The sequence below is a fragment of the Conger conger genome, chromosome 19 (assembly GCF_963514075.1).
Source record: "Conger conger chromosome 19, fConCon1.1, whole genome shotgun sequence".
Lineage (NCBI taxonomy): Eukaryota > Metazoa > Chordata > Actinopteri > Anguilliformes > Congridae > Conger > Conger conger.
This window is the reverse complement of record NC_083778.1, coordinates 23,057,931-23,072,254: the sequence shown is the minus strand read 5'-3', so window position 1 is coordinate 23,072,254 and position 14,324 is coordinate 23,057,931. Positions and strand designations below refer to the sequence as shown.

At 50.5% G+C, this 14,324-nt stretch overlaps 1 protein-coding gene across 1 annotated transcript; it reads right to left on the bottom strand.

The window, feature by feature from the left end:
* Positions 1-10,560: 10,560 nt before the first annotated feature.
* Positions 10,561-12,529, bottom strand: LOC133119041 (potassium voltage-gated channel subfamily A member 5). Its single transcript, XM_061229427.1, has one exon. The coding sequence runs from the start codon at positions 12,527-12,529 to the stop codon at positions 10,856-10,858; it is 1,674 nt and encodes a 557-aa protein (XP_061085411.1). The 3' UTR covers positions 10,561-10,855.
* Positions 12,530-14,324: the final 1,795 nt, after the last annotated feature.

Here is a 14,324-nt window from a genome sequence, read left to right as displayed (position 1 = left end):
GTTGTTTTTACCAAATGTTAAATTTGTGAACAATCTTTTATAACATACAATTTTTTCTAGCTCAAGTATCTTTTTAACACGAGGGAGAAATTTAGATTTAAATTTAAATTCCTCTGTGACACAACTGGCACCTCCTGTCCAACATGTACATTCGCACCAACTGTCTGAGGACTTGATGTTAGAAGTGTATGCTTACAATTGCAGCAGGTATTAAAATACAGTAGTAATGTAATGTAATATTTTTTCTCTAAATGTTGTTTATGTGAGCCAATGTAAAGCATTCTGCCCTCCTGGTAGAGTTATGACGGTAATGATGTCATTCGTACTGATTTAGTGGTACACGTTCAGGAGTCCTGCACCGCTGTGTTTCCGGCCGTGGCCACTAGAGGGGGCGCGTGTACCGTGAGGCCAGCGCCATGGAGCCACAGCTTCTAACGGCCACATTTGACCTCTTTTTATGAATCACTGCAATGTTTTTATTTTCTTTCTTCATCTCTGCCCCATGAATAAAAGAGTCTGTGAATAAATGTCCCACCCTGTCCCTGTGTGTGCGTGCTTGTGCGTTTGTGCGTGCGCGTGTGTGCGAGTGTGAGTGTATCTGTGTGTGTGCGCGTGTGAGTGTATCTGTGTGTGTGCATGAGTATGAGTGTATCTGTGTGTGTATGAGTGCGTGTGAGTGAGTGTGTGTATATGAGTGCGTGTGTGTGTGTGTGTGTGTGTGTGTGTGTGTGTGTGTGTGTGTGAGTGAGTGTATCAGTGTGTGTGTGTGTGTGTGTGTGTGTGTGTGTATATAGGAGTGTGTGAGTGTGTTTGTGTGTGTGAGTGTATCAGTGTGTGTGTGTGTGTGTGTGTGTATATAGGAGTGTGTGAGTGTATCACTGTGTGTCTGTGTGTGTGTGAGTGTGTTGGTAATTGTGTAGAAAGGGTTTCAGCTCCATTGCCTGTAGTGTCTCCACTCCCTCCCAGTTTATTTTAAATGGGGACCAAACACAAAGTTTCATAGTTGAAATACTTGCACACTATATGCAAATTTACCTTCCCCCCAACAGTGCTCTCTCCCCCTCCCTCTATCCCTCTCTCTATCCCCCTCTCACTCTTCCCCCCCTCCTCCCTCTCTCTCTCCCTCTATCTCTCCCTCTCTCTCCCTCAGCTGAAACGTTTTTCTCTGGGAACGATGAGTGTTGCCCTTCAGGTTCCGGGGGGCGTGTTATATAATGGTGTTGCAGGATAAGATGGTGGGGGCAGGAGGGAGGGGGGTAATTAAATGAGCCCCATCATGCGTGACTAACAGCACACACAAAGCATCCCCCCCCCCCCCACACACACACACACACACACACACACACACACACACACACACACAGACCAGCTCAATCCATCCCAGGCAAGCTCAATCCAGCCCAGACTGGCTTGATCCAAAGGCCAACGGTAAAGTTAAGTGTTTTACACACACTGGATGTACTGCCTGTGTTCCCATAGCAACCAGCCTGTGCGCTCTAGGGAACGTCTAAAAAGACTGATAAATCCTGAGGGACCACAAGGCCAATTAATCCCCACTAAAATCTCACTGCAGCACTCAACACGCGGCCCTAAACTAAACAAGCTTTAAATTCAGGGGTTCTTGCGTTCTGCCACCGAATGTCACTGCTGAGATGGAGACTTTCAAACCGGTCTCAATGACCTCCTGCTTGGACCGGATTGGATGTGTGACTCTCTAATGCTTGGACTGGATTGGATGTGTGACTCTCTCCTGCTTGGACAGGATTGGATGTGTGCCTCTCTCCTGCTTGGACAGGATTGGACGTGTGACTCTCTTACTGTTCAAGGCCAACATGGTGGCTGGTGTGGGCTCAGTTACGCATGTTTGCAGAAATGTGGTTTAGCAGCTTTACACGATAAGAGCAAAATAAGACTGAGCCAAACCGAAAGAGAGAGTGTGTGAGAGAGAAGAGCTTGTGTGTGTGTGTGTGTGTGTGTGTGTGTGTGAGTGTGTGAGTGAGTGTGTGAGTGTGAGTGTGTGAGTGTGAGTGTGTGAGTGTGTGAGTGTGAGTGTGAGTGTGAGTGTGAGTGAGTGTGAGTGAGTGTGAGTGAGTGTGTGTGAGAGTGTGTGAGTGAGTGAGTGAGTGAGTGAGTGAGTGAGTGAGTGAGTGAGTGAGTGAGTGTGTGAGTGAGTGAGTGAGTGAGTGAGTGAGTGAGTGAGTGAGTGAGTGAGTGAGTGAGTGAGTGAGTGAGTGAGTGAGTGAGTGTGTGTGTGTGTGTGTGTGTGTGTGTGTGTGTGTGTGTGTGTGTGTGTGTGTGTGTGAGTGTGTGAGTGTGTGAGTGTGTGACTGTGTGACTGTGTGACTGTGTGAGTGTGTGAGTGTGTGAGTGTGAGTGTGTGTCCAGTTACTCTGGTGGAGTGTAGAGCCGGTGTGTAGGGCCCTGTCTCTGAGTGTAGGGCCCTGTCTCTGAGTGTAGGGCCCTGTCTCTGAGTGTAGGGCCCTGTCTCTGAGTGTAGGGCCCTGTCTCTGAGTGTAGGGCCCTGTCTCTGAGTGTAGGGCCCTGTCTCTGTGTGTAGGGCCCTGTCTCTGAGTGTAGGGCCCTGTCTCTGAGTGTAGGGCCCTGTCTCTGAGTGTAGGGCCCTGTCTCTGAGTGTTGCTCTCAGTGTGATGTAATAAAGCAGTGTTGTTTCCATCTCACACATCCCTGCAGCTCCACCAGCTGCCCGGGGTCAGAGGTCAGGGGATGACATTGCTGCTGCTATCTGGCCGAGGCGCTCAGCAAGGCTGCCTGTCTGCATCACCCCGCCTGCATCACCCCGCCTCCATCACCCCGCCTCCATCACCCCTCATCCATCACCCCTCATCCATCACCCCTCATCCATCACCCCTCATCCATCACCCCGCCTGCATCACCCCGCCTCCATCACCCCGCCTCCATCACCCCGCCTGCATCACCCCGCCTCCATCACCCCGCCTGCATCACCCCTCATCCATCACCCTGTTCATGATCCATTGAGGTATGCAGTTCCCATCCATGTCATTTTCATCAAGTTTGTTTATGTGGAGAGAAATCTCTTAAGATTGACATTTATAGAAAGTAGAGCATTCTACTTTATAGTTATTTCCTGTTTTTTGGGTCAGTGCTTGAAGCTACAGTGCAAAACTGGTCTGTGCAGAAGTCTTAGGCACCCTAGATGATGTAGATTTGGTCTTAGATATTTTTATTTTCATTTTTTGTTTTGTTTTTTGCATTTGTGTATCTAGAAAAAAGCTTGAGATTTTCCAACCAAGATTTCCCCGAGACTGATCTACTGAGATGTTACTACAACTCGTTGTCATGGAAACAGTCATTTCGTTTCCATGAACTGCCGTTTTGACAAAGGTTTTTTTAAGGCACAATCCATCATTCCTGCAGGATCCCCCAGGGTAATGCTCTTCAGGCTGCAAGCATACACCCAAATGTGGATAACTATTATTATATCTCTAATAACTATTATTATAATAACTATTATGACCTGTCAGTGAAACGCACCACATACTCTTTGATATGAAACAAGGGCAGAACTTGGTAACCAGCCTCGTCAGGAATCCTGAACCTCAGCGTGACCCCTGACCCTAACCGTGTCACTGACCCTAACTGTGACCCCTGACCCTAACCGTGTCACTGACCCTAACTGTGACCCCTGACCCTAACCGTGTCACTGACCCTAACTGTGACCCCTGACCCTAACTGTGACCCCTGACCCTAACTGTGACCCTGACCCTAACCGTGTCACTGACCCTAACTGTGACCCCTGACCGTAACTGTGTCACTGACCACCATCCTTCTGTGAAGGAAAAGCCAGACGAAAAGTCCTGGCATGTATGTAGTGTTGGGTGAACTTCCTGTAGAATGAGCTAACTTCCTGTGAGCAGGGTGCTGTGCTGTGATTGGTGGGTGAGTGGCAGTGCACAGTGTGGAGTCTGCAGTAGGCAATGTGGAGTCTGCAGTAGGCAGTGTGGAGTCTGCAGTAGGCAATGTGGAGTCTGCAGTAGGCAATGTGGAGTCTGCAGTAGGCAGTGTGGAGTCTGCAGTAGGCAGTGTGGAGTCTGCAGTAGGCAATGTGGAGTTGCAGTAGGCAATGTGGAGTCTGCAGTAGGCAGTGTGGAGTCTGCAGTAGGCAATGTGGAGTCTGCAGTAGGCAGTGTGGAGTCTGCAGTAGGCAATGTGGAGTCTGCAGTAGGCAGTGTGGAGTCTGCAGTAGGCAATGTGGAGTCTGCAGTAGGCAGTGTGGAGTCTGCAGTAGGCAGTGTGGAGTCTGCAGTAGGCAATGTGGAGTCTGCAGTAGGCAATGTGGAGTCTGCAGTAGGCAGTGTGGAGTCTGCAGTAGGCAGTGTGGAGTCTGCAGTAGGCAGTGTGGAGTCTGCAGTAGGCAATGTGGAGTCTGCAGTAGGCAATGTGGAGTCTGCAGTAGGCAATGTGGAGTCTGCAGTAGGCAGTGTGGAGTCTGCAGTAGGCAGTGTGGAGTCTGCAGTAGGCAATGTGGAGTCTGCAGTAGGCAATGTGGAGTCTGCAGTAGGCAATGTGGAGTCTGCAGTAGGCAGTGTGGAGTCTGCAGTAGGCAATGTGGAGTCTGCAGTAGGCAATGTGGAGTCTGCAGTAGGCAATGTGGAGTCTGCAGTAGGCAGTGTGGAGTCTGCAGTAGGCAATGTGGAGTCTGCAGTAGGCAGTAGACAGTGTGGACTAGACAGAGGCTCATGCATGGATGGAAATCTGTGGCAGTTGGACTCAGGCCAGTGAGAGGAAATCCCGTTTGATCTGCGTAATTAGTGCGCTCAACGGCAAATCAGAATCACCACATGCCAGCTGCCCAGACAGCATAGAGAACTCACACCCTGCTGGAGGAGCACAGAACTCACACCCTGCTGGAGGAGCACAGAACTCACACCCTGCTGGAGGAGCACAGAACTCACACCCTGCTGGAGGAGCACAGAACTCACACCCTGCTGGAGGAGCACAGAACTCACACCCTGCTGGAGGAGCACAGAACTCACACCCTGCTGGAGGAGCACAGAACTCACACCCTGCTGGAGGAGCACAAAACTCACACCCTGCTGGAGGAGCACAGAACTCACACCCTGCTGGAGCAGAGAACTCACACCCTGCTGGAGGAGCACAGAACTCACACCCTGCTGCTAGAGAGAGGTGGAGAGGTAGAGAGAGGGAAACGGCAGTCTTGTATAATGGCAGTTGGCCCCAGCAGTCAGTGACGCTGCAGAAGATCCTTGTTGAATGAAGCACTGTGCTCTAAAGAATCTTCTGGTGAATGTTTTTAAATGAAACTCACTAACGTTCAGTTGAAGACTTGCTGAGCACAGGCAGTTAATCCAAACAGACTGCAGTCCTGCTTTGTGCAGCAACTCCTGCGTTAGCGACAGAGGGGTAACTCCTGCGTTAGCGACAGAGGGGTAACTCCTGCGTTAGCGACAGAGGGGTAACTCCTGCGTTAGCGACAGAGGGTAACTCCTGCGTTAGCGACAGAGGGGTAACTCCTGCGTTAGCGACAGAGGGGTAACTCCTGCGTTAGCGACAGAGGGGAAACTCCTGCATTAGCGACAGAGGGGTAACTCCTGCGTTAGCGACAGAGGGGTAACTCCTGCATTAGCGACAGAGGGGTAACTCCTGCGTTAGCGACAGAGGGGTAACTCCTGCGTTAGCGACAGAGGGGTAACTCCTGCATTAGCGACAGAGGGGTAACTCCTGCGTTAGCGACAGAGGGGTAACTCCTGCGTTAGCGACAGAGGGGTAACTCCTGCGTTAGCGACAGAGGGGTAACTCCTGCGTTAGCGACAGAGGGGTAACTCCTGCGTTAGCGACAGAGGGGTAACTCCTGCGTTAGCGACAGAGGGGTAACTCCTGCGTTAGCGACAGAGGGGTAACTCCTGCGTTAGCGACAGAGGGGTAACTCCTGCGTTAGCGACAGAGGGGTAACTCCTGCGTTAGCGACAGAGGGGTAACTCCTGCGTTAGCGACAGAGGGGTAACTCCTGCGTTAGCGACAGAGGGGTAACTCCTGCGTTAGCGACAGAGGGGTAACTCCTGCGTTAGCGACAGAGGGGTAACTCCTGCGTTAGCGACAGAGGGGTAACTCCTGCGTTAGCGACAGAGGGGTAACTCCTGCGTTAGCGACAGAGGGGTAACTCCTGCGTTAGCGACAGAGGGGTAACTCCTGCGTTAGCGACAGAGGGGTAACTCCTGCGTTAGCGACAGAGGGGTAACTCCTGCGTTAGCGACAGAGGGGTAACTCCTGCGTTAGCGACAGAGGGGTAACTCCTGCGTTAGCGACAGAGGGGTAACTCCTACGTTAGCGACAGAGGGGTAACTCCTGCGTTAGCGACAGAGGGGTAACTCCTGCGTTAGCGACAGAGGGGTAACTCCTGCGTTAGCGACAGAGGGGTAACTCCTGCGTTAGCGACAGAGGGGTAACTCCTGCGTTAGCGACAGAGGGGTAACTCCTGCGTTAGCGACAGAGGGGTAACTCCTGCGTTAGCGACAGAGGGGTAACTCCTACGTTAGCGACAGAGGGGTAACTCCTGCGTTAGCGACAGAGGGGTAACTCCTGCGTTAGCGACAGAGGGGTAACTCCTGCGTTAGCGACAGAGGGGTAACTCCTGCGTTAGCGACAGAGGGGTAACTCCTGCGTTAGCGACAGAGGGGTAACTCCTGCGTTAGCGACAGAGGGGTAACTCCTGCGTTAGCGACAGAGGGGTAACTCCTGCGTTAGCGACAGAGGGGTAACTCCTGCGTTAGCGACAGAGGGGTAACTCCTGCGTTAGCGACAGAGGGGTAACTCCTGCGTTAGCGACAGGGTGGTCTGTGTGAACGGCGAGCCCCTGCAGGGCAGCGCTGCAGCCCCATGTTCCCCTAATCCGCTTCCCAGCGCTGGCACCCCGCCCAGCACATCGCCGTGGCGACGCAGCTTCGGGCCAATCAGCACCCTGCCCATGCCATAGTATCCTATTGGCTGCTCCTGCTCCCTAACACTGCTCCTGCTCCGTAACACTGCTCCTGCTCCCTAACACTGCTCCTGCTCCCTAATACTGCTCTCTAACACTGCTCCTGCTCCCTAACACTGCTCCCTAACACTGCTCCTGCTCCCTAACACTGCTCTCTAACACTGCTCTCTAACACTGCTCCCTAACACTGCTCCTGCTCCCTAACACTGCTCCTGCTCCCTAACACTGCTCCTGCTCTCTAACACTGCTCCCTAACACTGCTCCTGCTCCCTAACACTGCTCTCTAACACTGCTCCTGCTCCCTAACACTGCTCCCTAACACTGCCCCTGCTCCCTAACACTGCTCCTGCTCTCTAACACTGCTCCCTAACACTGCTCTCTAACACTGCTCCTGCTCCCTAACACTGCTCCTGCTCCCTAACACTGCTCTCTAACACTGCTCCTGCTCCCTAACACTGCTCCCTAACACTGCTCCTGCTCCCTAATACTGCTCCTGCTCCCTAACACTGCTCTCTAACACTGCTCCTGCTCCCTAACACTGCTCCCTAACACTGCTCCTGCTCCCTAATACTGCTCCTGCTCCCTATCACTGCTCCCTAACACTGCTCCTCCTCCCTAACACTGCTCCCTTACACTGCTCTCTAACACTGCCCCTGCTGGTTCTGCTCCTGCTGTTTGGAGCAAAAGAGCCATGAGAGCTGCTCCAGACACGTGAGAGCAAACCAGCGCAGCATCATGACATCATCATATCTGTTCCAGTACCCAGTCTAGCTCATGTTCAGGCAGGTCCTGAACTGCTCACAGTGATGCTTAGCATGTGCTGCTGTGTTCATGTGTGTAGCGGGGGAAAGTAAACCGATATGCTGTTTAGCGGTCTTGTCGTTGGGAGGAACAGGTGGCTGTCACCGGTGTGTGTGACCTTGGAGCAGACCTGCCTGTCACTGTCAAAACACGTATCCGTGGTAACCGGGGGTTGTTTACCGCTGCCGTGAAACCCAAGGAGAAGGGGCCTCTCCCAAACGCGGTGGAGTGTGGCCCTCACGCTCAGCATGGTGCACAAGGCATTCTGGGTATTTCCCCTGCTCCCTGAGGCGTGGGCGAGTGAAAGACAACACTGCCCCCCCCCCCCACACACACACTCACACACACACACACACACAGACACACACACACTCTCTCACACACACACTCACACACACACACACACTCACACACTCACACACACACACACTCACACACACACAGACACACACACACTCTCTCACACACACACTCACACACACACACACACACACACACACACACACACACTCACACACACACAGACACACACACACTCTCTCACACACACACTCACACACACACACTCACACTCACACACACACAGACACACACACACTCTCTCACACACACACTCACACACACACACACACACACACACACACACAGGTGCACTTGAAAGCCCATGTGTTAGTTGTTCTCTGACTCCAGGCTCATCACAGACTGGAGTCATGTTTATACCCACCAACGCTTTCATCCTTCCCACTGCATTCTGGGAACTTTAACACAGAAGAACAGTATTAACGCACTGTTCTGCCGTGATGTGGTCGTCACGGTTACCGTGGCAGTTACCATGGCAGCTCCAGTTCATAATCCTCAATAACAACATAGCCAAGGCGCGGTTCTCGTTTTTTTCTCCCAAAATAACAGGGGTGGGCATTGCAAAGCTTCACTGTGTGTGCACAAATATATAAACTTGCCATTTTTACACATTGCAATGGTTATTTTTTTCCCCAAGTATGTTGCTGTAAGATATTTCTTAAATTATTGCAGCATAATGAGCAAACGATGGAAAGGAATGGCTAGCTGCGGTCATCTTGGAGAGGTAGTGCCGGGCTGTCTCTGGAGCCTGCTGTAAGCTGCTCCCACACACACTTACACATGCGGGCCGCTTCACACTACAGTGGTATTACTGCCTGTCGGTGAATAACTGCCTCCCGAACGTGCGGTAACAGTGGTCGTCATGGTAACTGTTGCTGGATCAAGTCTGTTCAAAGGAACGGCTGCTCTGTGACTGCAAGCCAATATCCGAGTGCCTCTGCCTATATCATAACCTCATATGCCATTATTAGTCTTGTAACTAAACAGTTCGCATTTATTCAAGTCTGCTGGGCCAAAATCCGTTGTCTTGCATCGTTATGTATATGAACCTCTTACTGAAATTAATTTTTGAACATGAGACAAGATGCACTGTTTGGAAGCTAGAATCAGACGTTTAACATTGTACTAATTATAGCCATGGTCTAAGATTGTTTCACCTGCTTTTATGCAAATTAGGAACTGTAAATGAACGGAAAGACCATGTGGAAAATGAGGGAAAGGTAATTAAGTTTACCCTTTTAAATGATTCAGTGTTATGAGTCTGCGGCATAAATAAATAAATCTGAACATCCTGTTAAATCCCACATCTCAAACATCTCCCGCGTCTTACTCCCGTTTGCAGTCGGCGCTGAAATCCGCGTGGTGCTGATTGGACAGCTCCTGTCGCGTCACCTGCCCGAAGCGAACCTCGCGCCTCCTGCAATTTTATTCCTCTTTTCCGGATGATTGTTGCCATAAATTATGAAAGAAACAGTTTAAGATTTACTTCTGGGCTCTTGAATCCAGATCTGCACTTTAATTTCCCTTGCGTGTATAAACAAAAGATTAACTCTTGCCCTAAACACGTAAAACACAGCAGGAATCCAGAATAAACATTTCAACACTGAGTGTTCTGTAACTGACCTGTCCGGGCGTCTCCTCGAATCTCCACAATCTCTTCTCCTGATATTCCCACATCTCTTCTCCTGATATTCCCACATCTCTTCTCCTGATATTCCCACATCTCTTCTCCTGATATTCCCACATCTCTTCTCCTGATATTCCCACATCTCTTCTCCTGATATTCCCACATCTCTTCTACTGATATTCCCACATCTCTTCCCAGCCGCCCGTCGTCGTTCTCGAGCTGGACTTTAGAACAGGATGCGTTTGTTGTGATGCAGCTCCTTGAAGTCCGTTCTCAAAAATAGTTGCAATTAAAAGTTTCAATCCCCCCCCCCCCCCCCCAAAAAAAAATTGACACGTTTGTATAATTGAAAAAATAGGATACATCTCCACGGATATTAAAAATGAGCGAGGAAACGGGACAGTAGATCATATCACCACAGCGAACTGTTCCATGGAACTGAACACCCTACATATGCACATAGTCTATGCCAGCAGGGTTGCGCTTTCAGTCTCCAGATACATGACACAACGAAATGATTTAGGAAAATATAGACATGTCTTCAATCATGTAATGAGCCGATGTTAAACATAACATTAACATCGACAGTATGTTGAGAATAAAATACAAATTAGATTATTTTATTTTTTATATCAACAAAATAAATGTATTTTACACACTGCTTTTTTTTCATTTTGTCGTCGGACCTGCAGGCCAGCTGGGCTGATCGATGGCAGTTCTGCATGACTTCCCCCCCCCCCCCCCCCTAATCCCTCGACCATCACACAGCGCGCGAGTCATTATTTCTAGTCAAACTGCAATCTATCACGATCGCCTTTCTGTTCGCGTTGCACTAATGTGTTTCTGGTTAATTATTATTTATAATGATTGTGAAGTGAAGTGAGTAAATACTGTATGCGTTTCTGCTGCTCCCTCGGTGGGCCTGTTTTGGTTTCGATGTGTATCATGTGTCTAAAATGGCCGTTGTTGCAACAGAAAAGTTGTCATTTGCTGAGAAAGAATGAAAGAAAGTTAGTTTCCTCTGAGTATTTCTACACCAAATGTATAGCCTACAATAAAATATCTTATATTAGCCTGACCCCGTAACTGGCCTATAAGTCTGTTTCCCTCGCGTCTAAGCAGAGCGCATACAGGGACCGTTTGATATCCATGTTGCTGTTGGCTTTAATGTTAGCCTTTTCCACCGGGCTGTTTGCCGGGTCGTTCTTCTCCACGTCCGCCGCGGACTTCAGGGAAGATTTGCTGTGGCTTCGCTTTAGTTCCTCCGCGGCGCTCTCGTGCTCATTGGCGGGCTCCTCTTTTAAAGAGGACTGGTCCTGGTCCGTCTCTCTGTGGTAAAAGTAGTTGAAGTTGGACACGATTACTGGTACGGGCAGCGCGATGGTCAAAACCCCAGCGATGGCGCACAATGAACCGACGATTTTACCCCCCACTGTCACGGGCCTCATGTCGCCGTAGCCCACGGTCGTCATGGTAACCACGGCCCACCAGAAGGCGTCGGGGATGCTGGAGAAATGGGACTCGGGCTCGTCCGCCTCCGCAAAGAACACGGCGCTGGAGAAGAGGATGACCCCGATGAACAGGAAGAAGATCAGCAGCCCCAGCTCCCTCATGCTGGCCTTCAGAGTCTGCCCCAGGATCTGCAGCCCCTTGGAGTGGCGGGATAGCTTGAAGATGCGGAACACGCGGACCAGGCGAATGACCCGCAGGATGGCCAGCGACATGGCCTGCTGCCCGCTGTTGTTGCCCTGGCCCTGCTGCTCTGCCAGCTCCGTGCCCAGAGTGATGAAGTAGGGCATGATCGCCATGATGTCGATGATGTTCATCAGGGTCTTGGAGAACTCGGACTTGCTCGGACAGGCGAAGAATCTGACGATGAGCTCGAAGGTGAACCAGATCACGCAGGTGGTCTCGATGATGAAGAAGGGGTCGGTGAAGGTGTGGGACGGCCGCGTTTGGGTGGAGTTGTCCAGTCGGCTGGCGGCCGGGAGCTCACGCTCGTCTCTGAACTCCGGGAGCGTCTCCATGCAGAAGGTGATGATGGAGATGGTGATGACGAGCACGGAGACGATGGCAATGCCCCGGGCAGGGCTGGAGCTTTCCGGGTACTCGAAAATGAGCCATACCTGCTTCTGGAATTCGTTCTGAGGCAACGGTTTCTCTTCGTCCTTAATGAAACCCTCGTCTTCCCTGAACCGCTCCATCGCCTCCTCACCGAGCTGGTAAAACCGAATTTCATCCGCGAACACGTCAATGGACACGTTGACAGGTCTCCGGATCTTCCCGCCCGACTGATAAAAATAAAGTATTCCGTCAAAACTCGGCCGGTTGCGGTCAAAAAAGTACTCGTTGCGAAGTGGATCAAAGTACTTGATCCTTTTATCGGGGTCTCCCAGCAAAGTGTCCGGGAACTGATTCAGGGTTCCCAGCTGCGTCTCGAACCTGAGCCCGGCGATGTTGATCAGCACTCTCTCGCTGCTGTCGTTGTCTAAGTCCATGTCCAGCATGTCTTCGTCAAAGAGATGCGGACTGTGGTCCGCGCGCAGGAGCGCGTCCATGGCGTTCTCGCTGCTGCTGAAGGTGTTGTTCATGTCGTTGATCCTCCACCCGCCCGGCTGCAGGCTGCCCGGCGCGTTCAGCTCATTCCCGTAGCTCTCTCCGCGCCCGGTCTGCACGAGGGGCGCCTGCGGGAGGTTCAGCGCGTTGGAGCAGGCTTCGGTCCGTTTGGCAGCGCCGTTCTCAAAGCTCACCAGAGCGATCTCCATCGAGGACCCATTAAATATTCATCCGCGCGGAGAGTTGGATAGTCGCGCCGGAATATTCCCTTGCTTCCCCACGCGCTTTTTTCAGATCAGCAGATCAGTCCCAGATTAAAGTGGATATAATCCAAAACGCCCTCCTCCCCCCGTTATAATAATACATATATGTATGTATAAAAAGGCGACTAAGCCAGCGCGAGCGCCGCGGTCTTGGCGAAGTAAATAATACCATAAGTGCGGCGGGACCCGGATGATTGTTCCTGACGTCAAAAGAGCCGCTCCGCCACCGCGCGTTCTCCGGGAATCCTTTGGAAATGTTTCTCGTGTCGGGCAATCTGTCATTTCAGCCCGGGGGGTGGGGGGGGGAGACGGGGCGGAGGGCGGAGAAAGGGGGAGGGGGTCTCAGCGGCGAAGTCAGGCGAGTCCGTGCGTTTTTACGCCTCCCACAGGAGCACTTGAGCTCTCTGTACGCGTTCAGATTTGTGGGAATGTTGTATTTCACGTCGTTTTAACGCAGACTGGACAGTTTCATTAAACTAGAAAAAGCTCCCCATTGTCTGTTGCTTTTCTTTGCGAGTTCTAACGACAGAAACCTTAACAAATAGAACCACTTGATTGTTAAGGATGTGATTTTACGGGGTTAAACGATACTGTACGTATACGACCCGAAGAAAATAGCCTTGGTGATTTTACTGTTAAATAGTTTTTAAGAGGCCAAATGCAGCGAGTTTTTTACATTTCACAGCTAACGCAACAATATTTAAGTTAATTTACATGCACTGTAGTTTTGATATTTATTAAAGTATATTTGATTGGAGTGTGTTTACATAATTGCTGGTTTGCTCGTCATATTTGCCTGTACAGAACAGCCGGATGCTTTCAGTGTGTGTTGTTGATTGTAAAAGCAGTTTTAGGTCCTGATGTTTTTTGGGTTGGACCATTTTCAGCCTGGTCTCCTATCCCGATCAGTTTATGGTTCATGCTTTTCAGTTTTCACTCTGCAATCCATTTAAAACCCCATAGATATACAGAGGCAAGCTTTCGCATGCCCGCACGCACGCACACACTTAGCAGATAAGACCATTATAGTTGCCTTCATCATGAAGCTGTTTGCACAGAAGCGTAAAGATATAAATATAGATGATGCGGATGTGGGTGACAGTTAGACATGAGCTTTATACACTTGTGCAGTAAATAGATTATTTTTCTCTGTAATCTTTATCCCTGTGTAGCATTTGTGATGGGAATCCTGAGACCACGGGTAGTTAAGAGTCTGACTTGAGAGCCATGGACAGAATGCCCCTGTAAGACAGTCAGACCCTGGGAATCACTAAAGGGGACACTTCAGGCTGAACTCTAGCTGAATGAGGGAGCTTTAATGGAAATTAGCAAAGGATAAATTCCACTTCAGGAAGTATTTTTTCAAGCAGAGTGTGGTCACTGTGTGGACCCTTGGGCGGCCTGTAGCGTAGTGGTTAAGGTAAATGACTGGGTCACACAAGGTCAGTGGTTCTAATCCCAGTGTAGCCACAATAAAATCCGCACAGCCGTTGGGCCCATGAGCAAGGCCCTTAACCCTGCATTGCTCCAGGGGAGGTTTGTCTCCTGCTTAGTCTAATCAACTGTATGTCGCTCTGGATGAGTGCGTCTGCCAAATGACAATTATGTAAACAAAGCAGTAGGTACACTTAGGGGTAGGAAAAGGCGAGCACTGCTGGGCTGAATGACCTGTTCTAGTCGTTATGCTATGCTATGCTATGCTGTGCTATGCTGTGCTATGCTATGTTTTATGTGATGTGAT